The following is a 24,218-nucleotide window of genomic DNA, read 5'->3' as shown; positions in this document are numbered from 1 at the left end:
ATGGACCCAGGTAAACAAGGTGAGTATTATTCTCAAGTTTCTGAGCACCGTTTGTAAACAAAAAAATGAGGCACAGATGTTGTATTTTCAGACTTCTGAGTTGCAGAAGAGTAGACATTTGACATCTGGCAGGAAAAGAAACTAGTGGGTGATTGAAAAGATTTTCTTTTTTTTCTAAACAGAAATTCACAATGTATGGAAGAGTGTTTGGTCTATTGTCCCCAAAGCACCAACAGTAATTTAACAAAAGACTTGTTCTCAATATAATTACACTTTAAATTGTTATTCAAATATACAAAAAGTGGCTTATTTTATTTTTGTATATTTTCATGGTTTACTATTAAAATGACATCACTGTAGATATTTTCATGTCAAGGATAAGTTCACAGTACTATGTGGGCCCAAAGTTGGGCGAAAGTTCTCACAGCTAACACTGTATAAATATTTCATAAATGGGTATGAAGACACTAATTCCCCTTTCTACCAATACCTCTGAATGCCGGGGTAACCCCAGGAGTGTCTTGTGACTTTTTTTTTAAAGATTTTATCTTTATCGCGCATTTGCGCGAGAGAGAACATGAACAGGGGGAGGGAGAGGGAGAAGCAGACTCCCCTGCTGAGCAGGAAGCCCAACACGGGGCAGGTGGCAGAGGGTGCTCGAGCCCAGGACACTGGGATCATGGCCTGAGCCGAAGGCAGACCCTTAACTGAGCCACCAAGGCGCCCGAGAACATGCATTTTTAACAAGTTCCCAGGTGATGCTGACGCTGCTCACCTAGAACCACACTTTGAGGACCACCAGCCAAAAATATCTATTTCTGGATCATCCCCACTAGAGATGATGGACAGTTTATTACATTCTCAGAATCTGTAGGAAGTGACAAAATAAGAATCATTTAAAGCAAAACATGTTTCCCAAATTGCTTCCACGAACAAGACCATATGTAGCTTGTATTATTATTTCTTTAAGCATCTAAAACTACTTTCTTCATAGCTTTGGGCCTCATATATCAAACGACTTCTTCCTTTCTTGAGTTTTCTCCCACCAGCAGGAAAGGAAAAAAAAAAAAGCCTTTAGGAAGCAGAGCTGGTAGTGAATCACCTAGGATGTTCATCCATTTTCCATGTTGTACTCGATCACAGCTTGCCATGTTATGCTGCATAACTTCATCAGATGACACTGCAAAACATAATTTGACAGGAGTGCCATGGGTCAGATGGTAGAGCAGCTACCGAATGGCTCTTCCACCAATGGCAACATCTGGGAAAACCTGCAGAGCCCCGACTTTGCTGATTCTCTGGATTCATTTGGTACATCTGAGAGGAACCAGGGCACAAAAACTGGCCAGTTTCCGGAAGGAAAGAAAATGTTGGGCATTACAGCTTTGTAAACTATTTTCACACTATTCTGGCTACTCTCAATTTGTTTTCCTTCTCCAGATAGAGGGCAGAGGTGCTTCTGACTTCTCCATACTCTAATGCTGGACTCAGCTGAAAACTGAAAAGAATTCTCAAAACATAGGGAAATATTAAATAACAAAAGATTTAGAGCAAATTGTAACTTCTTTGATATGGTTGCACCTGTTCAAAAAAAGGGAGGGGGATGTGGAGGGTTCTTAAGATCGCTTGTTTAATGATATTTTTAGGCACATTCACCTGAGGTAAGTGTCTTCCACTCATGATCATATATCAATCATTGAATTAGGGTATGTTCCAGGAGAAGCTTTTGGTGTGCTCTAACTCCCCAGGGGTGGATCTGACCTGGTTTGGCACCATAAGCCCCTCAGTGGGTTAGCACAGTGCCTGGCACTCAATACCCATGTGTGTAACAGCTAGGAATTTCCCCACAGCACTCCAGGGCAAGAAACATTATTTTCTAAACCAAAACCAAGTCACTGTGGCTTGGTATGGAATTCTGACTCAGTTAAGCTTGGGAAGGAGCCATTCCTTAAAGACACGATAAAAACCTTGAAGGTCCTTAGGGTGAACAACTGATCTGAAGTATTCAGGACTTCCTGTCCAGGCATCAACCCCCCTTCCCATTCAGGCAAGAGACAGCCATAGCTAGAGCAACCCTGAAGTCAAGATCGGTTCTCAAGGCAAGGGGAGTCCAGAATGTGTATACAAGGAGGTGGAGCTAGGAGAGGATTCGGAAAGTGGGGAATCCTGGTGGTATTTGAGGTAACGAACCTCTTCCTCTGGTCACCCAGCACCCATTTGGCTTTCTTCTGGTGGACCCGTGCCCCTGTTCTGCTTTGGAAGAACAACTTGCCCTTGATCTTGGTCATTGAAATTCTATTAGTATTGAGTCAAACTCTCCCATTTCCATGAGTGGCTGGAGTTCTTTGATGGGCCTTTCATAAGAAGGCCTGGGTGGGCTGACTTCAAGGAGGCCCCCTAAACACAGAGAAGCTATTCAAACTTCAAAAGGAGTAAAAAGAGTTTAGACCTTGGAACACACACAGGAATGGACATGGAAAAATTGCCTCTTCATCCTCTAAATTCTCCCACTTCTGCAAGAATAAGAAAGAAACTAATGTCACCATAAAATCCTGCCACATAGGTTTGAATGGATGAAATCCACTGAGCAACCCCTGTTTTGTTTTGCTGTAGGGCCTGCTTAGCAGCAACTAAAGGGCTGCCTGTATTTCTAGTCACAAACATGTCTCCAGGACACATACCTATTTATCTGATGAAGAAAATGAAGATCAAATAGTAAACTAATTTCCCCAAAAGAAAAAGGAATTAGTTATGGCTCCAGAGCTTTCTCTTCTCCACCACACTGTGAAAGGGGCAAATGAGCACTCGGGGCCTGGTAAGGGCTCAGAAATGTTAGCCATTGTTGTAGTGTTGGTGGTGGTAACTCTCAAAAGAAGGGATACTAATAATTCTTTTCTGATTATAAAAATAACATATGCTCTCTATAAACACATTGAGGTGATATCAACAAGTATCAGTGAACAATGAAAATAACTATACTAAGAATTCAAGCAACCAGAGATAGCCTCTATTAACAATTTGACAAATGCCCCTAGAAATTAAGCTCCACGTGGCAGGGATTTGTATCTGTTTTGTTAACTGCTATATTTCAAGGGCCTAGAATCATGCTGGGGCCATATAGCAAGTAATCATTTGCTGAAGGAATGAAAGGATGGAGAGCTTTTGTGTCATTTTCATATATGCATAAATACATGTGGGTACCTCTGACTAGAATATATTAACAAAATTGAGTTTATATTCTACACAGAGTTTTTTTTTAATCCTATTCGTTTCATAAGGCTGTTTCCTTTTCTAAAATATTTTATTTATTTATTTGAGAGAGAGAGCACACACACACGAGTGGGGAAAGGGAGGAAGGGGCAGAGGGAGAGAGAGAAACAGACTCCCCACTGAGCAGGGAGCCCTGACGCAGGGCCAGTCCCAGGACCCTGATATCATGACCAAAGCTGAAGGGAGATGTTTAACCGACTGAGCCACCCAGGCACCTCTAGGCTGTTTCCTTTTTATATAAAAAGTTTAGTAGACTCAGAGGATGTCCTATAGGGTCACTTGCAGCCTAGGACACTGAAACCATTATTTTTTGTTCCCAGGTAGGAAAGAGAGCTCTAGACTTTGATTTCCTCACCTGCAAAATAACTACAGGGCTACATGATCTCTAGGATTCCCTTCTCGGGTGTGGGATTTATCTAATGAGACCGTCCTTTATCCATGATATTTCATTTTTCTTTCCAGATGCCCTTAACAGTATTGAGAATTCCATTTACAGAACAGCCTTCAAATTACGATCAGTGCAAACTCTGTGCCAATGTAAGTACAGAATCTCTTTAAAAACTTGAAACAATCTGATACTGATGTGTGATGTAAAATTCACAGAGAAAACAAGAACTCCCCCATGGGAGTGACTGCTAGCTCCAGAAGATTGGATCTACGCATTTAGCCCATTAGTAACAGAGAAGATGGAGTAGGGAGGGTACACCCTGTTTGTGCTGCCCATGTGGAGCTTCGCAGCCTGACAAGAGAAAATAACTTGTGAACGAGGGTTTAAATTTTTTTTTTCATTTTTCCTACTTGGTTTCTGGATATTTTTTGTTTGTTTCCTTTTTAGGATACCAATGTGGACACAAAATAGAACTTTAAAATAAGTTAGTTTAGAATCTACACTTGTAGATTTAATCATGAAAATTAAAAAATCCTTTACCACATAAGATTTGCATTTTGAAATCCTACCCCTCTCTCTGAACATGCAAAAGTACGTCTAGATGAATCATCCTCGGGCCACAAATCTTAAAACTATCTCAAGAATTCTCTGAGAACTGCTTTTTTGGGGGATTAAATTTATATCTGATTGAATGCCATGATTTTCTTTTCCTATATTGTTATCATGGGTAAAATAAGTCCAAATATGGTAAAAATGTTTATTTAGTAAAAATCCTCCAAAATGAAATAAATTGGGTTCTATGTATGAAAAACAACAGGGATTCAACCTAGCTAAAGTTATTGATTTCTAATAAGTTCTAATAAGCATTTCACGTGAAGTGATTTATGACATTTATCAGACCAGACCTTAAAAAAGTTGTGTTATACATATGACATTTCTCCTGAAGTTTGGAATTTTTTTCATAGTTTGCCTTCTGCCTAATAAGTTATTTAGAGCAGTGGTTTTCAAATTGTGCTTCACAAAGTGTCTGGGGGTAGAAGTAGGGCAGGAAAGGAAGTAGAGGCAAGTGAGGGAAACCCAAAAGACCATTTCTTCAACCAATTCAACTCGTTTTCTCTATTTTCCCTACTGCATTCTGTAAAAGGGTCTTTGAAAAAGGGATTCTCAGCTTTAAAAAAAGATTTTTGACAAATTCACTTATAACTATTACTTATTATTCCGGGGATCAACAAAAGGCAGAGTGTGTTCACCAAAAATTTACCCTAAGTTTTGCTATTTTCCGGGGGAATTTCTCCCATTAAAGAAAGTTAGCAGCAAACTTTCGTGTAAGCCTCCTTCATTAATGCCTGGGTGTGGACCAACGGTAGAATTTGAGGATGTACCTTTTTGAACGTGTCCCCCCCCACCCCGCATTAGAACCTGAATAATACTCATGGAGAATATTAACCATACACAAAACCAGTAGTTCAAAGTTCTCTCTAGAAAAGATAGCCAAACAATAATCTGAAAACAAAAAAGTCCCAAAGCCTGAGATAAAGCACACCGTGAGCTCAAGGCGGCAGGATCTCAGAGTACGACATAAATCTTGTGCAGGGACGCTCGCACACCACCATCATGTTTTGCTGTAATACAGAACTCGCCGCAGAAGACAAGAACGCCCTGTCTACAGCGTGCGGGCCAAGGTGATGAGTTTTGCGATTGAATCACGATAAAACAGTTTGCACCTTCCACCACCTGCAGCCAGGTTGTTATTAAAGTCACATGCGAAATCTACTCCTCACTTTTGTAGACTCTCCCCTTGAAAGCAAGATCAGAGAACACATAAAAAATTTTATTATACTTGCTAGATTTCTTATCTGTAAGGCTGATTTACGAAGTAGAGAAAAGCGCAGGGTTTTATCATTCCACAGACTGAAGCATTTTCAATACCAGCAGCTCTGGGCGCCCCTGACATCCTCATCTCTCAGATGGTGCAAGTGGGTGTTTATTAATTTTGTCTGTTATCCTCTGTCTGCAAGAAACCATAGGGTTAGCTCTATTTCATTCTTCCTTGTACTCATTGCCTTGTAAAAATTTTAGGAGGTGGTAAAAAAAAACGTAAGAAATAAACCATTATTTTTTGTAAGCAACTTTGGCTTTAAGTGCCTCCCTTAGATAATAATACCGATGGAACCAAGATCAACAGAAAGAAATATTGAGGCAAGGGCAGGACCTGAAGAGTCTGATAATTCAGCAACCACTCTTTTATAAAGATCACTGGGTTTTTTAACTTAGGCAAATGAATTTAACACAATATTCCTTCTGAAGCAAAGCTGCAGACAGGGGAAACTATATTTTAACACGAAAGGTAAATTTGCTCAATTCACTTAATAAGGAGCCTAAAAAATGTTTTCACCACTTCTCAGCACAGTGCCTTAACTTCCTTGGAAGGCTGTTTTTCAACTTTCTCACTTTTTTCCCCTTTCAACTTCATTCTATAAAGCAACATCCTAGAGGTTCCACTGGGAATAATGTTATAACTAGGCTTTACTAACAGATGCGCTTTTCCAAAATCAAATCTGCTGTTCGACTAATAAGGCCTGAATTCTACACAAGAGCTATGCATCCAAATAGTGGTCATATTCTAATTCCCTTTAAAGAAAATGGCTGCCATTAAAGAAGGCTTAATTAAACACTAGATGACATTTGCTTTATTTGAAGCCTTTGTTCCCATCAGAAAATAAGACAATTTCTACATCAAAAACTAATGATGTATTGTATGGTGACTAACATAACATAATAAAATAAAGTTTAAAAAAATAAGACAATTTCTTGTTTTCTTTCCACAGTGGACTTGATGGACAGCTCCCTGATTCAGCATGTCCTCCTACGTCACAGCCTCTGGGAAGCAAGAGAGAACCCCCTCCCTGTGCAGCAGCTCTTTCTGGCTCTTCAGGGGCTGTTTCAGAGAGTCAGGGTAGAAAAACCAGGACGGGTGCATCCCAGAGCTTCAGCACTCACTCTGAGCCTTCTCACAACGATGTATGACAGGTGAGGGTGTGAAGGTCATGCTGTGGTCTCAAGGACAGTGTTTAGTCAACATTGGTCATTGGCCACCTGGTGTTGTCTAAGGTTTGCTTTAAGTTTGTTACATAAGAAGGCTTCTTTGTTTTCCACAAGTGTAGTATTCATTTAGGAGGGGGACAAAGAAGTACATGTTTATCAGCCTCACTAATATAAATTACCTGTGTATTCACAGGTAAAGGGAAAATTCACAGCAAAAAGGGAAAAACAAATCCACATTACTTTTGTCTCATGCAAACTCATTTCCACTCTGGACGCATGCACACCTTTTGCTAGCGTGGTTCTCTAGCTATACATACAAAAAACTACACTTTTCTCTTATTTCTTTGCTCATTTCTTATTACCAATTATCAGTTTTTGTTTTGTTTCTCAGGTGTAATAGTAAGGTTGATTAACCTATGCGTGAGTGGCTAACCTATTGTCTTAGTCTGTTTGGGATGCTACAACAAAAATACTGTAGACCAGGTGGCTTGAACAACAAACATTTATTTCTCACAGTTCCTGAGGCTAGGAAGTCCAAGGTCAAGGTGCCGGCCATTTCAGTGTTTGGTGAGGACCAGGATTCAGAGAGAACTATCTTCTTGCTGTGTCCTCATGTGGTAGAAGGGGTAAAGGAGATCTCTGAGTTCTCTGAGTTCTCTTTTATTTTATTTTTTAATTTTTATTCTCTGAGTTCTCTTTTACAAGAAGAGCACTAATCCAGTTCATGAGGGTTCCATTCTCATGACCTAATCATCCCCCAAAGTCCACCTCCAAACTTCATCACATTGGAGGTGAGAATTTCGACATAAGAATTTCAGGGGAATCCAAACATTCAGTCCACTGCACCTGTAAGCCAATTTAGAGCATGTCAAAGGCTTGATTATGCATGCCACGGAGTAAATGATGTGTGTGTGTGTGTGTGTGTGTGTGTGTGTGTGTGTGCGCGCGTGTGTGTGTGTTCCACTGGCTCTGGGGTCTACCATTCTTCTGTCCCACTTCGTTCTGTTTACCTTATGTTGTCTTGACCAAGTAGGCCCCATCTTTTAGAATGGACTTTTAAAAATCATAGTAAATATAAAACATTTGGAAAGTGCGGAAAAGAGTACAGAAGAAATATCACCCCAATCCTGGCTCTCAGAGGCAAGCACAGTTTAGCCATCTGGAAGATTCCTACAGTGTTTCCTTTTCTAGTTTATTATTTTTTTATTGCACAAATAATACATAAACATGTTCTCAAGTTATTTTTTCATTATTTCAGACTCCTTAAGCCTTAAGCTTTTTTTTTTTAAGATTTTATTTATTTATTTGTTTGTCAGAGAGAGAGAGAGAGAGAGAGAGAGAGCACAAGCAGGGGGAGTGGCAGGCAGAGGGAGAAGCAGGCTCCCTGCTGAGCAGGGAGCCCAACACAGGGCTGGCTGTATCCCAGGATGCTGAGATCATGACCTGAGCCTAAGGCAGACGCTTAGCTGACTGAGCTACCCAGGAGTCCCTAAGCATTAAGCTTTTGAGGGGGCACCTGGATGACTCAGTCAGTTAAGCGTCTGACTCTTGATTTCAGCTCAGGTCATGATCTCAGGATAGTAAGATCAAGCCCCACTTTGGGCTACACGCTGGGCTTGGAGCCTCTTAAGATTCTCTCTCTCGGGACGCTTGGGTGGCTCAGTCGTTAAGCGTCCTCCCTTGGCTCAGGTCCTGATCCCAGGGTCCTGGGATCGAGCCCCGCATTGGGCTTCCTGCTCGGTGGGAAGCCTGCTTCTCCCTCTCCCACTCCCCCTGCTTGTGTTCCCTCTCTCGCTGTGTCTCTCTCTGTCAATAAATAAATAAAATCTTTAAAAAAAAAGATTCCCTCTCTCACTCTCCCTCTGCCCCTCCCCCATCAAAAAACTTTTTTTTTTGCAAAAAGAAGATCCTCCAACATTAAGCTTTTGACTATCATTTCTAATATCTATGCCTGCCTCTAACAATCCTCTTGCCTTTGAGACATTGTTTTGCAGGCTTGGATCTGCACAGCCAATGAGCAAAGGATGAGTAGGCTCTATGAGAGGGCCTGTGAGCTGGTGGATCTTTTATATACATGTCTGCTCCTTTTGCCTTCCTTTTGTGCTCGTATCTTTGTTTGGTTTCCAGGCATGTGCATCCTAAGGAACTGACACTGTCTGCTCTGTGAAGATAGGGTGCGTCCCTGTTTCCCCAGTACCCAGAGCAGTGCTTAGCACAGAGGAAGCACCCAATAAATATTTGTTGGGCACATGAATGAATGAATGAATGAATGATGAAATATTTTAATTCAATTTTTAACCTGTCAAAATCTAGATATAGAAAAACAGACCATGAAACAAACTTAAAGAAAATAAAGAAAAGAGAAGAAAAGCATGAACTTGGAAAACGATGTCAGAAGTCTCCATTAATAGTTATAGTTTTTATAAAGCATCCTTCACCCAGAATCACTTTGCCTTTCCCATTCTTGTCTCTGTGTTTTGTTGCCCTGTAGCACAGGAACGGGTTTGCTCAAGCTTGTACCTGCAGCTGCTGCCCTGATTGCTCTGTCCGGGGACAGCCCTCTTACAAAATACAGAGGTAACATACGTAGGAGTTTAAGTTTATCAAGTGCAGTGACCTCCAAACCTCCAACACACTAGCTTCTTCACTCATTCCTATTCCCCTGCCACATGGCTTCTGTTGAATATGTACTCAGCCTGATGGAAGTTTTCAAGATGTCGATCTATGCTTTCTAATTATTCATAACTTGGTTGTCCTTGCTATTTATTTGTGTGGGGATTTTTCAGACACACAAGTAGTTATTATTCCTTTCAAGACTGGGACTCTCCTCACATGCCATTTACCAGCCTCGTGGTCTTCATCACTGATGTGCTGAATTATCAGGTTGAAATGTGAATTGGTTTTCATTAGTTATCATATTACCTCATTTGGGAAGCCTTCAAACTAGCAAGCAAAAAATCAAGAAATATAACTTTCCCTTCCTTTTCCCTTCATACCTACCAATAAACTGTTTAGAATTCAAGGCATATGTTCTTCCAAGACGTATTGCAAGTATTCCATTTAAAGATTTCTTTCCCCCTTTGTATGTCTAGCTCTTTTTCAGCTCTATGCAGAAAATACCAGGGGAGGTTATGATTCTGGGGCACGCATGACTCGAAGCGTTTTGAGAAACCTATTAACAGATCTACAGCAGGTAAATCTCTAATACTTAAGAATTCTAAATTCATTCCAGTTATATTAGCCACCTTTGTTATTAAAGAATCTGATCTTTACAGTGTCAGTTCTCCCTTAATACAGTTCTCCATGCCATTCCTCCCCTCTTCAGCCACTGCTGTTACCTGAGCATAGGTGTGATCTATTACAATCACTTCCTAACTCAAGCTTCTCCTCCCTCCAACACTGCCCCCACACTGCAGTCAGTGACTTTTCCAAAATGCAAATGTCACCCTCATGCCTATAATTCTTCACTGGCCATGCATGTCTATAGAGCAAAGCCTAAATTCCTTAGCATCATATGAAAAGCTTTCATGATTTGACCCAATCCTTCTCTTTTCAAAAAGAGGTAAAATCATGATTTTTTTTTAGGAATATAAAATGAACACGAGTCCAAAAATGTATTTAATTTATGAATTAAAAGAGGGTTTCAGTAAGATGTTACAACTAGCTGAAAGAAATAACCAAAGATTGGGCAAACTAATAGATAAGGAATATTAAAATGAACTTGCAGGTGGTTGCAAGACTGACTTTTGGGGGAAGTTGGGGGTGGGTCCCCAACCAGGCTGGAATTTATTTTCATGTCTATAGATGAGAATTATTTGCATTTCAATCCATTTTCTGCAAGTTAACTTTCATTCTCTTGCAGAGTTGTAAAATAGCCTAGCCAAAGGCAATGATGCGTATCTCTATACGTTCAGGTACCGCCATTGAAAAGATCACCAGTGGTTTCTCTTGCTTATTCCATAGTGTTTGATATTTCCTTGCATTTTGTATGCCTATTTCACTCCTATATATCAAAATCCTTACTCTGCCCAACATGCGCCAAGTTCTCCACGCCTGACTTGTGCAGCTCCATCTATCTGCAGCATCGCTGCCTATCACTTAGCAAATATTGTTCATCTTTCAAGTCACTCAGATTATTAGTCACCTCCTCACTAAAAGCTCTTTCACTCCCTGTGCATAACTTTGTTATAGCTCTTGTCAAATTTTGTTGCCATTATTACAGGATATATGCCTTCTACACTAGACTGCTTCTCAAGGGGAAGGATTGTATTGCATTCATGTTTATGTCTCCAATGGCTTAAAAAGTGCCTGGTAGTAAGGCCTTCGACCAAAGATTAATGGAAGCATAAATGAAATGCTGTGCTGAAGACTCAAATAGTTAAGATTTCCATCGTTTCCTGTGCTTTAAGAATGTAGAGATTTAATATTGTTTTTATTATTGCTAGTCAAGGGAATTTAACCCCCCTTAAAGTAAATACATTACTTAACTTTTAAAATGATATTAAATGATGCATCCAAGCAAAAACTTCTACAAACGGATGAAGCAGCCTCCAGATTGTCTTGTGCAGAGAGGTTACTGTCCCAGCGTACCTTTTATCCCTGTTTCAAGATGTCTCTGCTGTTCTTCCAGCTCCTGTAAAATCCCCACACTAGGTTTTCTGCACTGTGAAGCTATAAATAACTTTCTGTCATTTTTCTCCTGGGTCTAGGTTATAAGAGAGGAAAAGAATAATCTTTGTAAGGGCTGGGGCCCTGTCAGTTAGACTGACAAAAGACAGATTAACAAAAGGAGAACAAATAGAAGTTTATTAACATGTACATGGCACATACACATGGGAGTGCCCAGTGATGAGTAACTCTAAGGGATGACTAGAACTCAGGCTTACATACAATCTTAAGCTAAAAAAGGGAAAGGGGTTCTGGGCTTCCTGGTGGGGAAGGAAATTGATGAGAAGGTGACCAGGAAAAGTATGGTGAACAAGGGTTGTTTAGTAAAGTTTGTTGTGAGGATTTAAGTTGGTACCTTCTCCACTGATAAGAGTTATTAAGAGCCCTCTTCTTCCTGCTAGGGAGAGGGAGACACCTTTGGCAAATGAAAATTTCCCTCATAAGTGTACATTTTCCTGACAAAGGAAAACTCGTGTTCTGCTTTTAGAGCCTTTCCTGCATCTGTTGGTTTTCATTGGCCTTCAGTTCAAAATAATCCATATGCCAAAGAGACACATTTGAGGGTGGCATATTCTGGTACTCTTCAGGACCAAGAATTCTTAACTGGGGATAGTCATGAAGGGGGTGGGTAAAGAGGAAGAATATCAGAACCTAGGACTGGGAGTATGGGTTAGAAAAACCTATCCAGGGGCATCTGGGTGGCTCAGTCTAAGCATCTGACTCTTAATTTCAGCTCAGTTCATCATCTCAGGGTTGTAAAATCGAGCCCCACATCAGGCTCTGTGCTCAGGGAAGAGTCTACTTGAGATTCTCTCTCTCTCCTTCTCCCTCTGTTCCTTCCCCCTGCACTTGCTCTCTCTCTCTCTCCAAATAAACAAATAAATAAGTCTTAAAAAAGAGAGAGAGAGAGAAAGAAAAACCTATCCAAAATTACCTGTGCTTTGATTTGGTCTTAATATCTTATGTTCATATTGATCATAATAGTTAATATTTAATTTATTCTAGAAATTCCCAATAATATTCAATATGTTCATATTTTTTAAATGGAGTGATGATTTTTTGAAAATTCAGAAAGTTAAACATCAGACATAGTTATTCAGAGCTGTTCTGGTGGTGGTGGCGGCACGTAGATCCCATCACCAGCTTTCTGCTGACACTCAGGCATATATGCCAGAGCAGAGGTACTACCCCAACAATCCTCACATCTCAGGACTCAAGCTGGTAGAGAGCCAGAGAGAGTGAAAAAGTCTGTCCATCCGTTTATGCAGTCAGACTTCAAAGACTAGAGGGCTTAAGTGAATATCATGAAAGTAGGTGTTCTGAGGGGCATTTTCCTTCTCCTGTAGAAATCCTTGTGCTCACTTTCTAACTACTGTAACCCCAGACTAGCACCCCATTCAACAAGCCCTAAAAATGTGCCCTTTTTCCAGGCTCTACTGAGGTCAATGCGCTGCTGAAATGGCAGGCCTAGCAGTGCTCTGTCTCCCACCCGTGTATTAGTACGCTCCTGAGAAAACTCTTAGGAAGGTGGAAATTTGCCTAGCAAATTATCCTCCCATTGACTTCCATTAAGAAGTCCTAGATGGATTCCCATAGAAAATTCCAGGCCCCACTGTGTGATTCAAACCACTCCCCCAAGAATCCTAATTATCATTTCAAGTGGCATTCTGCCTGTGCTAGCGTGCCATCTAGCCACATGCAATCTTCCATAGCACACCTGCAAGAAATTAGTCAAATGGGCAATTAATCCACAGAATCTTCGTGCACATACTTAAAGCCAAAACTGGAGGTTAAAACCCACTCCAGAAGTGAGCTTTCTTTTGACTGATGTCAGCATCACTGAGCTGGCAAGTCAACCCCATCTGATACCCTTCCCTTATTTGACATGAGGTTAACCCCCCTTCCCAAGGGCTCAGAAACACCCTCTAACTAAGTGTCCAGTTAGTTCATCAGCACTCACACGCCAAAGTCCAAAGTCCGGGTAATGAGTTAGTTTTTCAGACAAAGGCCAAATGACGTAGGGAGCAGTTACTTCTGTTCAGCTGGTGATGGGGTTATTATCAATTTAAAGGACAGCCATCTTGTCACTATTACACAAATGTTTGTTGACTCCTGCCTGGCTAATTGTCAGCAAAGTGGTTCTAAGTGCCACTTTCCTGATTAGAAGAATGTTTATTCGAGTTGATGGACTCAGCAGGGGGGTCTTTGAAATTGCTTTTGAGCTTGCAGGCAATGCCTCCTGACAGCCAGTGCCCTAGAAGACATCAGACGTGAAATTAGGACTCGCGACCTCATGGGCATAAATGGAGGTGACAGGTACACATATCTGTGCATCTAGATAATGTCAGAGCCAAGTCCTGGCCCTCTTGGCAGTCACATGGGGTCCTTAGTCCCTGAGTGAAACTTCTTTGGTCACCGGGATTTGAAAGGTGGAAAGCATCACGTGAGGTAGCACAGATAGAGCCATGGGAACCCCTACGACACAAGTCCAAAGGACAAAGTTTTGTGAGCCTCCCCTCAATAGAGTAGGGAGGCTTGAAGTGAGATCTCAGTTCTGCAGCTAAATCACATTTTATTTTTACCCAGAGCAAAATATTAAATCTCAAGCGCCCCTTGCTTTAAACAAGGGTAACGCTTACTGCCCTAGCTCAGAAATTGGTGTTTGTTAAAATGGGAAGCTATGAAAGTGTTTGGAAAGGTTTTCCTTAAAACTGCTCTGAACATGCATACAGTATGGTTGTTGCATGTAATTCACAAGTAAATGAGGGCAAAGCAAGGTGAAAATAATATCCCTGGGATCATAAGAAGTAAAACAACGGAAGCTGTCCCAATTGCTAGACTCTCTTCTCAGCCTCCCCCTTCCTCCCAACCCCACTTCTTCCCCTATGTTCATTCACTGTCCCCATTCAGACATTGCACAAAACCTACACATTTCTTGTCTGCTTGGATGGGGGCAGTTCGTCCAGTTTCAGACACCAAGTACTTGTGACTCCATGGTTGGAGGCACCACAACTCAGGCGTGCTGATTCCAGTGGTCACCTATTTCTCCAGTTTCTCACGACTGACATGGGGTTTCCTGCCTCTTGTAGATCCCAACTGTCGTGGGGGAGAGTCGCGCTCTGTGCTCTGTGGAAAGCGCTACCCGCAGCTGTTTCCAAGGGGTGAGTGCCGCATAAACGTCTCCCTGAGTTGGGGGCAGACACGTGTGCTAACCAGTTCAAATGGCAGAATTGTTACTCTGCAGAGCATCCCAAACAACCTAATCTAACATACAGACTTGCCTCTGACTTTTCATGTGGCAAACTTCTTTGGCAGAAACAGCCAGAAAAGAAGATGAAACTACATTTTCCTCTACTCTAGAGACCAAAGTCATGCCTGGCCACGTATCTGAGTGAGCCATTGTTTTTCAGGTGTTGAGCCCAACAATCAAGGAAGAAAAATTCCTATCTTGGCTACAGTCTGAGCCTCCCATCCTCCTGTGGCTCCCAACCTGCTACCGGTTATCTGCCACTGAAATGGTCACTCACCCTGTTCGGTGTAGAATCTGCAGGAACTTTCCAATCACGGGACTGAGGTACAGTCACTCATCAATATTTCACGGATAATCATTCTCCAAATGGGTCTAGGGGTGGAGCTGCATCTCTCCAGATTCTTTTGTGGTCCTCACACATCTGGAACTCAGTTGATATTTTGGGGTCAGTAATGTTATGCATGGGGGATCTTGGTTGACGATAAATCATATTTTATCTTCTACAATTAAAAGAATATTAAATTCTTCCATTGACACATGGTTTGATCAATAGACATTTTTATTCCTCTAAGAGGAAAATGTTTTTTCTTTTGTTACAAAAAAAACCCCCTAAATATTTTAGAATCATTCGTAAGAATTACAGTAATAATAATAGTTTATTAAGTGTTAAGTGTTAAGCTGAGTGGTTCACGTGGATCATCTCATTTAAGGACTTGTTATAACCTCTATAAAAGGTGGTATTATTATCCCCAATTTGCAGAGAAGCTAAATAACTTGCACATGGTCAGCAAGTAGATGCGGGCAGCCTGAATCCCTAGTCCCTGCTTGGCAACCATGATGCTATGCTGCCCCCCAGTGTAGACAACTGGCAACAGGGCCTTAGGATCCAAAGGAATAATCAGGTTTTGTGGGGGCAGCTCACACCAGATCTTCACTCTGCTTAGAGGAAAGGGCAGGTTTGGACGTGGGAGATTCAGATCTTTCCATAGCTTTGAGGCCAGTCAGAATCCACCTTAGGAAAAGGGTGTTGCTGATCTCTTATAAATAAAACAGTACAGAAGTGAAATTAAAGTCATTAAAGACTTGTGGAAGTGGGGTGTCTGGGTGGTTCAGTCAGCCTTTGGCTCAGCCTTCGCTCAGGTCATGATCCCAGGGTCCTGGGATCGAGCCCCACATCAGGCTCCCTGCTCGGCGGGAAGCCTGCTTCTCCCTCTCCCATTCCCCCTGCTTGTGTTCCTGCTCTCACTGTCTCTCTCTCTGTCAAATAAATAAATAAAATCTGGAATAAAAAAAAAAAAAGACTTGGGAGGAAAGAAGGGAACTGGTAGGTCAAGGCCAGGCACAGGGACTCCCTTATCATGGTGAATGAATGCAGGTAGGGGCTGAAGGTGTAGTAGGACTGAATTGCTGGGACAACTGAGTTGCTAAAAGCAAGTCAAAGAAGGGGGTGCCCAGAAGGGGGAGGAGGGAGGACTTGGGGAGTCTGTCTCATCTTATACTTTCAGATCTTAACTAACCCAGATGGTAAACATGCTCCCCGTGGATATAAAATACATCTGCTGGGTCCACTAATAAGCTGGAAGATTTTAATTTTGCTGAGAAAATGAAGTGGGTTTGCAGACAATTCTGAGGACATGGTGACATTTCATTCATGAAAAACTCTTTGCAAATAACTGTCCTAACAATAAAACATGAATGGAAAGGACCTTTGGAAACCAAGCAAACTGAACCAAAGAAATCTCCACACTACAATGAAAAATAAACTCTTTTAATATCAGACAGTGGAGGAACATGAATATGATTTATCATGTTATATGCATATTACAATTATTTAACCAATAAACAAGTACTAATTGAGTAGTTACTACAGGCCCTGCACTGGACCAGGTACAGAATTCACTTTGCAATTATGTAAAACACAACTTTTACATTGAAATATTTTTTCAAAATTATTATGTATAACATAAAGCAGATATTATTATTCCTATTTTGTAAAGGAGTCTCAAAGAGCTTGAATGAGTCGGGTCATGCCAAGGCAGAGGGCAAGAAGTGCCATTCTTTACATTTCAGGTTATGTCCCTTTTATTGAGAATGAAACTCACCTTCCTCTTAGAAATGCCTCCCTGCAAACCATCTTTCCTCCTAGACGTCCGAGGCAATGTACAGTTATATATGCAGACAGCTGGGTGACCTGCACAAGGCCATTAGCCTCTCTGGACCTCATTTTCTTTATAAGTAAAATAAAGAGGGCTGAGTCCATTGGAGTGCTAGGCTTCTTTTAGCTGTGACCTTCTGAGTCTCTTAGAAATTGTTTGAATTTATTATAGTCCTAACCTTAAACTTGTGTTTTTGGCTCTCATAAACTCCAGCAATAGCCTCAAGGCTTTAAGTTTTAGTGAGATTAATAAAGTCATTTTAGAGCAGAAGTGTTTGCAGACCTGGAGGTAACAGGAAAAAGGCAAAGGCTTAACTTTCTAAAATAAGAGAAAGGGCAAAGACCAGAGATTGTTCCTAAGCCAGTGTTATATTTCAGCGGGACGCGTCACATTTATGCTCTATAATAACCATGTAAGGTTGAGACGAGATTGAGAAAAAAAAAAACTCGATTCTCTCTTGGTAAAGACATCAACAGACCAATCTCATTATTCACACTACACCTTTCCTCATATACCTGTAGGTAGTTTCTGAGCATAAAGGAATTAATGAAAGGTTAGGGTCAGTGTATTGTCCTAGATGAGTCAATGGCAGCCATACGGTAATGCTGGATAATGCAGCCAGTACTTATAAATAATCCTTATTAAAAATACTGTGTTATACATTTCTTGCAAACAGCAATTGTCTTCCCAATTATGCATGTTGAATAATTTTCAAACCTTTGTAAAACTTTACAAAGCCAAGAAGGCAGGGTTTACTACTCCCATTTTCCTTTTGAATAAACTAAGTCATTCACTTAACTTCATTTAACTAATGGTCATCGAAAACCTGCAGTGTTAACTTGGTATCCTCCAAACATCTGAGCTTAAGTTCCCACTTCAAGGTCACTAGTAATGGTGGTGTATGCATTCCAACTCAAGCCTCAGGCGCTGGTGGTCTATTCTAGTGGTTAAAATAGCTAGTTCTCCATTCAGGTGGTATCCCTGGGCTCAAAGCCTACTTCTACCGCTGACGAAGAAGTTGTGTACCTTGGTGCAAGTTGCTTAAAATCTGACTGATTCAGTTTCTTCATCTGGAAAAATGATAAAATCATAAGAACGCCTTACCTTAAAGGGCTTCCATGGCAATGAAACTTTGCTAGTTAGTACTGCAAGCTTCCCTATCCTCTTTCTGCAGCAAGACATGAAATTTGAAGAGCACAGGGATCTGGTATCACCATGTTTTCCCTGAATGTTACGAGACATCCCTCCTTCCCATGGTGTCTCAAGATAACCTCTGCACCTGTTCCCACCGGAGACTTAAGGATGCAACTGTTCGTGTAGGAAGGACTGCAATGTTGATATGTTAAGAAACTTGGATGCAGGGGTCTCTCCCCCACACTCTGGCTGCAAGAACTAGCCCTCCTCCACTGCATTTCTTTCCTACAGAGTTCTAGAAAATCACAGAAGTTTATTTCAAATTCTTTGTCTACAATTTTATTTTCCTCAATACCATGCAATAATGCAGGTCTAGTATTATCAGATCTTGACAATTTTCAAGAGAAGTCAAAAGTCAGAATTTACTGAAAAATCTCCCGGTTTATTTTATTTTTTTAAGTTGGCAACTAAATTCAAAATGTTTGACTACATTGTGCCACCACAGAAAATGTGGCCACAGACTTAGGGGTCTATCCCAAGGCTCATTATACACAGTACCCTGCGTAGGCAATGTGCTTGATATATTCGTGGGGGCATGAATCAGACTTCCATATTATAGTGTGTTGGGTGAAACTATGTTAATATAATGCCATATTATTAAAAAGTACCACCAAAAGAAGATTTCTTTGAATAAATTAAACATGTCAGAGTCATTTAACATCCATACAAAGTTTGGGAGAAATTTTACACTTCCTTAAGAGCTTAGACGTCTCCTGTATGTTTTGGGGTGCTCATTCTGCACCTATTATTTTCTCTGCTCACGGGCTGGTTGTGACATTAGCCACACTTCCACTGTTATTGGCAGATACCGCTGTCTGAAGTGCCTCAACTTTGACCTCTGCCAGGCGTGCTTCTTCACCGGGCTTCACGGCGGGTCTCCCCAGAAGGTCCATCCTGCGATGGAGCGCTGCATCCAGGTAACATCTAACCCACCACACCAACGATTCATGAATCCAATCAGTGCCAGCTGCAGCAGCTAAAGAAATTTCCCTGCAGTAAAACCACAGATTCTGCTCCTTTCATTCCCAATAATACTTAAGACTACGGAAGCAGCAAACTCCACCTTAAATATCTCTCAATATCCATATGCTTTCTCTACATCATAGATTTTAATAAAACCTTGTGGGACATGAAAAGGCCAAATAGCGTTCAATCTGAAGGCACTGGTCCCACATTATATAGCAGAAAATATCTGAGGAATAAAAGGGGAGAAGCATTGGAAGTGGGTACGGTTTCAAAGAAAAGGCTTTGGTTTGGTAAAAATGAGGAAATCAGGTTTCTGGTTACTAGTGCATTTTGGGAAAAGTTTTCTCTTTTCACCTGTCTTTTCCCGAGATTCCATTTTTTCTTTGGGAAAAATGAAAGGGAAAGATTACTATCTGCATTTTGATGGAAAGAATAGAAAACTAAGGCTTCACAGCTGCCTTTCAAATATTCTTTAGGAAAATTCTAAATACTCAGCAAGAGAATTCAGATCTTTTGAAGGAAAAAGAGAAATCAGATAGTCAATTTTAAGCAAAGAGCATTTTCATTTTTTCCAGAAAGAACATTTTCTTCTCATCACTAAGTTCCTATGACTCAGTTTCTCCATAGAGATGGTATCACCCTCAAACAGGGCAGTAGTGAAGGATGTTGGTTAGCTAGCCCTACCAAGGACAGCTTTCCCTCGTTCTCTCTTTAACATGAATGGTCCACAAAAGTCAAGTACTTGGAGTGTGCCAAAGACTCCCCAGTGGGCACTGTTATACTAAACTTAAATAACCCAGATGCTCAGGTTCATTGGCCCATCAGCTCCTTGTTTTTTAAAAACCTGGGGAGGAATAGGGCTTATTGATGTTAGACTGACACCGTGTGGTCACTTTAGATTTCAAGGGCTGAAAATCTTTTAATAAGACATCTCATTCCTTTGCTCCTTTTGGCAAAGGTTCTTAATGTGGGGTTGATGGGTGAACTTCAGGTGGTCTGTGAATCCACTGAAATTTTATACAGAATTAAATGTATGAGCATTTTTCTGGAGATAAATCCACAAGTGATCATCGAGTTCTGAAGAGAATCTGCACCCCAAATGTTAGCAGCCCTGGACTTAAACCCTGCTTCGTACCCCTTCTCGCTTTAGAATTCCATGTTCATGGATCGCTCTCAGGAAGAGGGGTTAATGCGTAAGGTGAGTGGTATTTAATTTGGAAACTTACACTTTGTGGACAAGCAGAGAGGATGGGAAGACATTCAGGTACTAAGGAAGGAAGACGATTTTTCTAAGGACATAAAAGTGAGTGAAGTAATTCTAAAAACTTTCATGGTGGCCAGTTTGCCCAAATGAGGGAAAAAGACCCCGTTTAGTGGGATAGGACTCTCCTTTTTACTGGTGGCCATTCCGGCAGATGTCAGCAAAGGAGAATACCAAATGCCTCGTCAGGACCCTCAGAAACAACCTGCTCCAAGGGCGCAATAGGAGAAAAGAAACTTCAAGAAGGCAGTGGCTGCTGGACCAGGTAACTCCAAAGGAGCTGGCTAACAAAGCACAGGCCAGGTGAGTGTCTGTGAGAGACATTCCTGCAGAGCGACAGCCCAGGGCCCTGGTACTGATGATGCAGCCAGCCCACTGTACACAGACAGACTCTTTCACAATGCTGATCAGAAAGAAGGCAGGAGGCGGGGCTGGCCGAGGGCTGAAGATGCACTTCCCCTCAAGAAATGAGCTTTAATTTTCAAATAGAATAAGAGGCAAAAATACTTCTAAACAGCCCATCTCATCGTTTAGAATTATTCCAACTAAAGCATCAAACATAGAAGACTTTTAATATTAACGTCTTCAAATGACTTTGCTTTATATCCCTAGTTTTTTTTATATCTTTAGTTTCTACTGGTTTGCTTTTGAAAGCCTAATTTAGAATGAATGCTTTATTTTTATTAAAAAAGGAAAAGAAAGACACTCAGAATCCCATCACTCACAGAGGCGTGCTAGTCACACTAGTATTACCAAAAATGGAATTATGCAATAGAGACAATATTTCATTCTTCTTTTCTTTTCTAAATGGAGAGTGTTTCCCATGCCATTAGTTTCCAAAATATTATTTTTAATGACTTCACTCATCTTTATAAGGAAGTATCATAATATACAAGCAATCCCTTATATCATTGAACATTTTGGTTATTTTTAAAATTTGCCCCCTGAAATTCTGTAGTCAGCATCCTTATACATGCATATTCCTATAGTTTAAATATTTTACTAAGATAAATTTACTTCAATAAAATCATTGGATAAAAAGTTGTGAACTTTGTTAACTCTCAAAATTCAGAACACCAAATTGTGCTCCAGAGGGTTAACCCAAAGCATACCCCAGCACCACTGGTATATGAGGTCGCCCATCACTTACCTAAAGATCACCAGCCTAAAGATGTCTTTGTGACGGGAGCACTTGGCTGGCTCCGTCAGTGGAGCATGCAACTCTTGATCTTGTGGATTGTGAGTTCGAGCCGCACATTAGGTGTAGAGATTACTTAAAAATAAAATCTTCTCTACAAAAGTCTTTGTGATGTTAATTTTGGAAGTAACCCCTTCTTCGAAATTTAAAATTGTAGAAAATAAAGCAAAGAGATACTGTTTCTGTGGGCTTATGATCATCAAATTTTGGGGAGGAAAAAGCTCCAGAATTACTAATTCGCTCTCATTTTATCTACTGAGAGTAGAAGAGATCAATTTAAATCAGAATGGTATTTAGATACATACTAATTTCTTTTGTAATTTCTAATCTTTCCTCAGACACCCACCAGCATATTTCTATCTCAATCCCAGACCTTATTTTTAGGGTCATTTTGTCACTTCCAAATCTAGATATGTTTTTATAGCTCTTTAAAAGAAAAAGCATATGTTGACATTACGATTAGGTGCCATTTATTATGCCTATGTCACATTTACCTAGCAGGTTGTTATCAATATGTCTTTAAAGTTAGAGAATATGAGTATCATCTTGATGTATATCTCTAATATAGTACAAGGAATTTAAAAATAAGAACAAAAATATCAGGTACCAATTCATCTTGTCTTCTTCCAGACAGATCTCACCTTTCCTTAGCAAAGGAACAATACAATGTGTCAACTAGTCATCTGGATTTATTGAATACTTGAGATCTTGTCTAAATTCCTACATTCTCATATTTAAAACGCAAAGATCCATACTCTTAATTTGATTTCTTTTGGTCACTGAAGCCAGACTGATGTTTTAAAAGTACAAATATAATGGCATCCCTCATGTGCCCACCTCCCCCAAACTCCCATGCCTTAAATCCCTCCATTATCTTCCCATTGTTTTTAAGCTAAAAACTAGAAGTCATAATGACTTAGAAAGGTTCTCCATATTTTGGGCCCCCCTGAAACCTCTCCAGTTTCATCTCCCCAGCCCCACAGCGTCTGTGCTCCAGGCCCTCATTCCTTCCCCCTCCCCACAAGACTAAGCCAGATCCTCCCCACTTAAGACTTAAACCTTAACTTTGAGGAAGTAACCCTAGCCCACCTACCCGCATGGCTTGAGCCTCACTCCTAAAGACCTATAAAAGGGGGAGCACCTGGGTGGCTCAGTAGGGTAAGCTTCCACCTCTTGGTTTCGGCTCAGGTCACGATCAGGGTCATGGGATGGAGCCCTGCATCAGGCTCCAGACTGGGCATGGAGACTGCTCAAGGTTCTCTCTCTCTCCCCCTCCCTTTGCACCACCACCGCCCCGCCTCCGCTTTGCATGCACGCGCACGCGCGCGCTCTCTCTCGCCATCTCATCCACGCGGCCATGACTGACGACTTACTCAACATTTCAGCTCCTGTCCCCACTCTGTCACTCCCAATCCTCCTCCCTTGCTTTATTTTTCTTCGGAGCATTTCATCAGCACCTGACACCCTATATATTTTACTTTTATTTTTTGTTTGTTTACTATAATGTAAGCTCAGGGGTTGGGGTGGAGAACCTTTTATTTTTTCCAGCAGTATTTCCAGAATCTATAAAAATGTCTAAATTTGATAAATGCTCAATAAATGTTTATTGAATGGCCGATGGACTGAATAATACAACGATAGATGTGTGATGAAGGGATTGATGGAGGTAATAAGGTAGGTCATGAACTCTTTTAGAATGGAGCATGGGAAAGTGTCAAAGGAGGGATTACACAGTGTTGGGAGGAGGTAGTGAAATTCGATTGAGAATTTCAGTCCTCAGTCAAGTGTGTGGCCTTGGGGAAGTCACTTCATGTTTCTGTGACTCAGTTTCTTCACATGAAAATAGAGAGAACCTGTCCTTCCTTCTCCCAGAGTAGTATCAGCAGAGATAAGAGGAGGAAAGAAAATTGCAAGTGCTATGCAAAGCTAGAGGTTTTTTAAATGTCAGTGTGTTCTACTCTGTCCACCTGAGTACAACAAAGTGTTTCCCAGAGTAAAATTCTTATGTAATAATTTTCAATCTCACCTAGATATTAATGAGGTCAGAAATTCTGATTAGTGTCTGATCTAGGAGAAAGGAATGTGTACCATTATCATTATGTGCTAAGAGGTAAAAGCACATCCCTAATATCTATTAAGTTGACACATTAGTACTGACCATCTTCTAAGAGATTCATGATTTTGCCAAGTGATGATACTAAATTCATTCACTGATTCAGCACATATTCTGCAAGGTAATAAGCCTCCTCCTTTTAATGTGGATTCATGCACTTTACATATAATGGTTTACACTGAGAACATTTTCACTTACAAAAACCATGAAAGTCAGGTGCCAATTATCACCACTATCATTAAATATTTTGGGAAGTTCTTGCAAATACAATAAAGAAAATTAAAACAGTGAAACAGACAAAATTACTTTCACTTGCAGCTAACATGATTGTAAATACCCAAGAAAGCTCAAGTAGCTCTAGCAAAAACTACTAGAATTAATAGACTTTGAGTGGTGGGAAATAAAATACACACTCGCAAATTAGCAGGTCTTCACTATGATAGCAATAGCCAGCTAGAAATTTTATTAAAATCCCTTTACAGTACCTGTAAAAATCATTTTAAAAGAAACTTGGGGGGAAAAAAGCTTAGCAAAAAGGATACAAAAGCCACATTTAAAAAACTATATTTTAGAATACAGAAAATAAGACCTGAACAAAAGGAGAAACATACCAAATTCCTGAAAGAAAAGACTCTAGCATACGAATTTTCCATGTTCAAAAAATTAATACAGTTGATCCTCATTATTCACAGATTCCATATTTATGAAT

At 40.6% G+C, this 24,218-nt stretch overlaps 1 protein-coding gene across 1 annotated transcript in view; it reads left to right on the top strand.

Moving 5' to 3' along the window:
• Positions 1–24,218, top strand: part of DYTN (dystrotelin) — a 47,861-nt gene continuing 23,643 nt past the window's right edge. The window contains exons 1-9 of the mRNA XM_027591489.2: positions 1–19; positions 3,733–3,807; positions 6,487–6,688; positions 9,195–9,280; positions 9,796–9,896; positions 14,461–14,532; positions 14,782–14,945; positions 18,777–18,888; positions 20,353–20,501. Of these exons, the coding sequence (XP_027447290.1) occupies positions 1–19; positions 3,733–3,807; positions 6,487–6,688; positions 9,195–9,280; positions 9,796–9,896; positions 14,461–14,532; positions 14,782–14,945; positions 18,777–18,888; positions 20,353–20,501 (980 nt within the window). The remainder of the gene's footprint in view (positions 20–3,732; positions 3,808–6,486; positions 6,689–9,194; positions 9,281–9,795; positions 9,897–14,460; positions 14,533–14,781; positions 14,946–18,776; positions 18,889–20,352; positions 20,502–24,218) is intronic.

Source organism: Zalophus californianus, chromosome 3 (assembly GCF_009762305.2).
Source record: "Zalophus californianus isolate mZalCal1 chromosome 3, mZalCal1.pri.v2, whole genome shotgun sequence".
Taxonomy (NCBI): domain Eukaryota; kingdom Metazoa; phylum Chordata; class Mammalia; order Carnivora; family Otariidae; genus Zalophus; species Zalophus californianus.
Note: the sequence above shows the minus strand (reverse complement) of the source record. Positions and strands in the feature narration are given on the sequence as shown.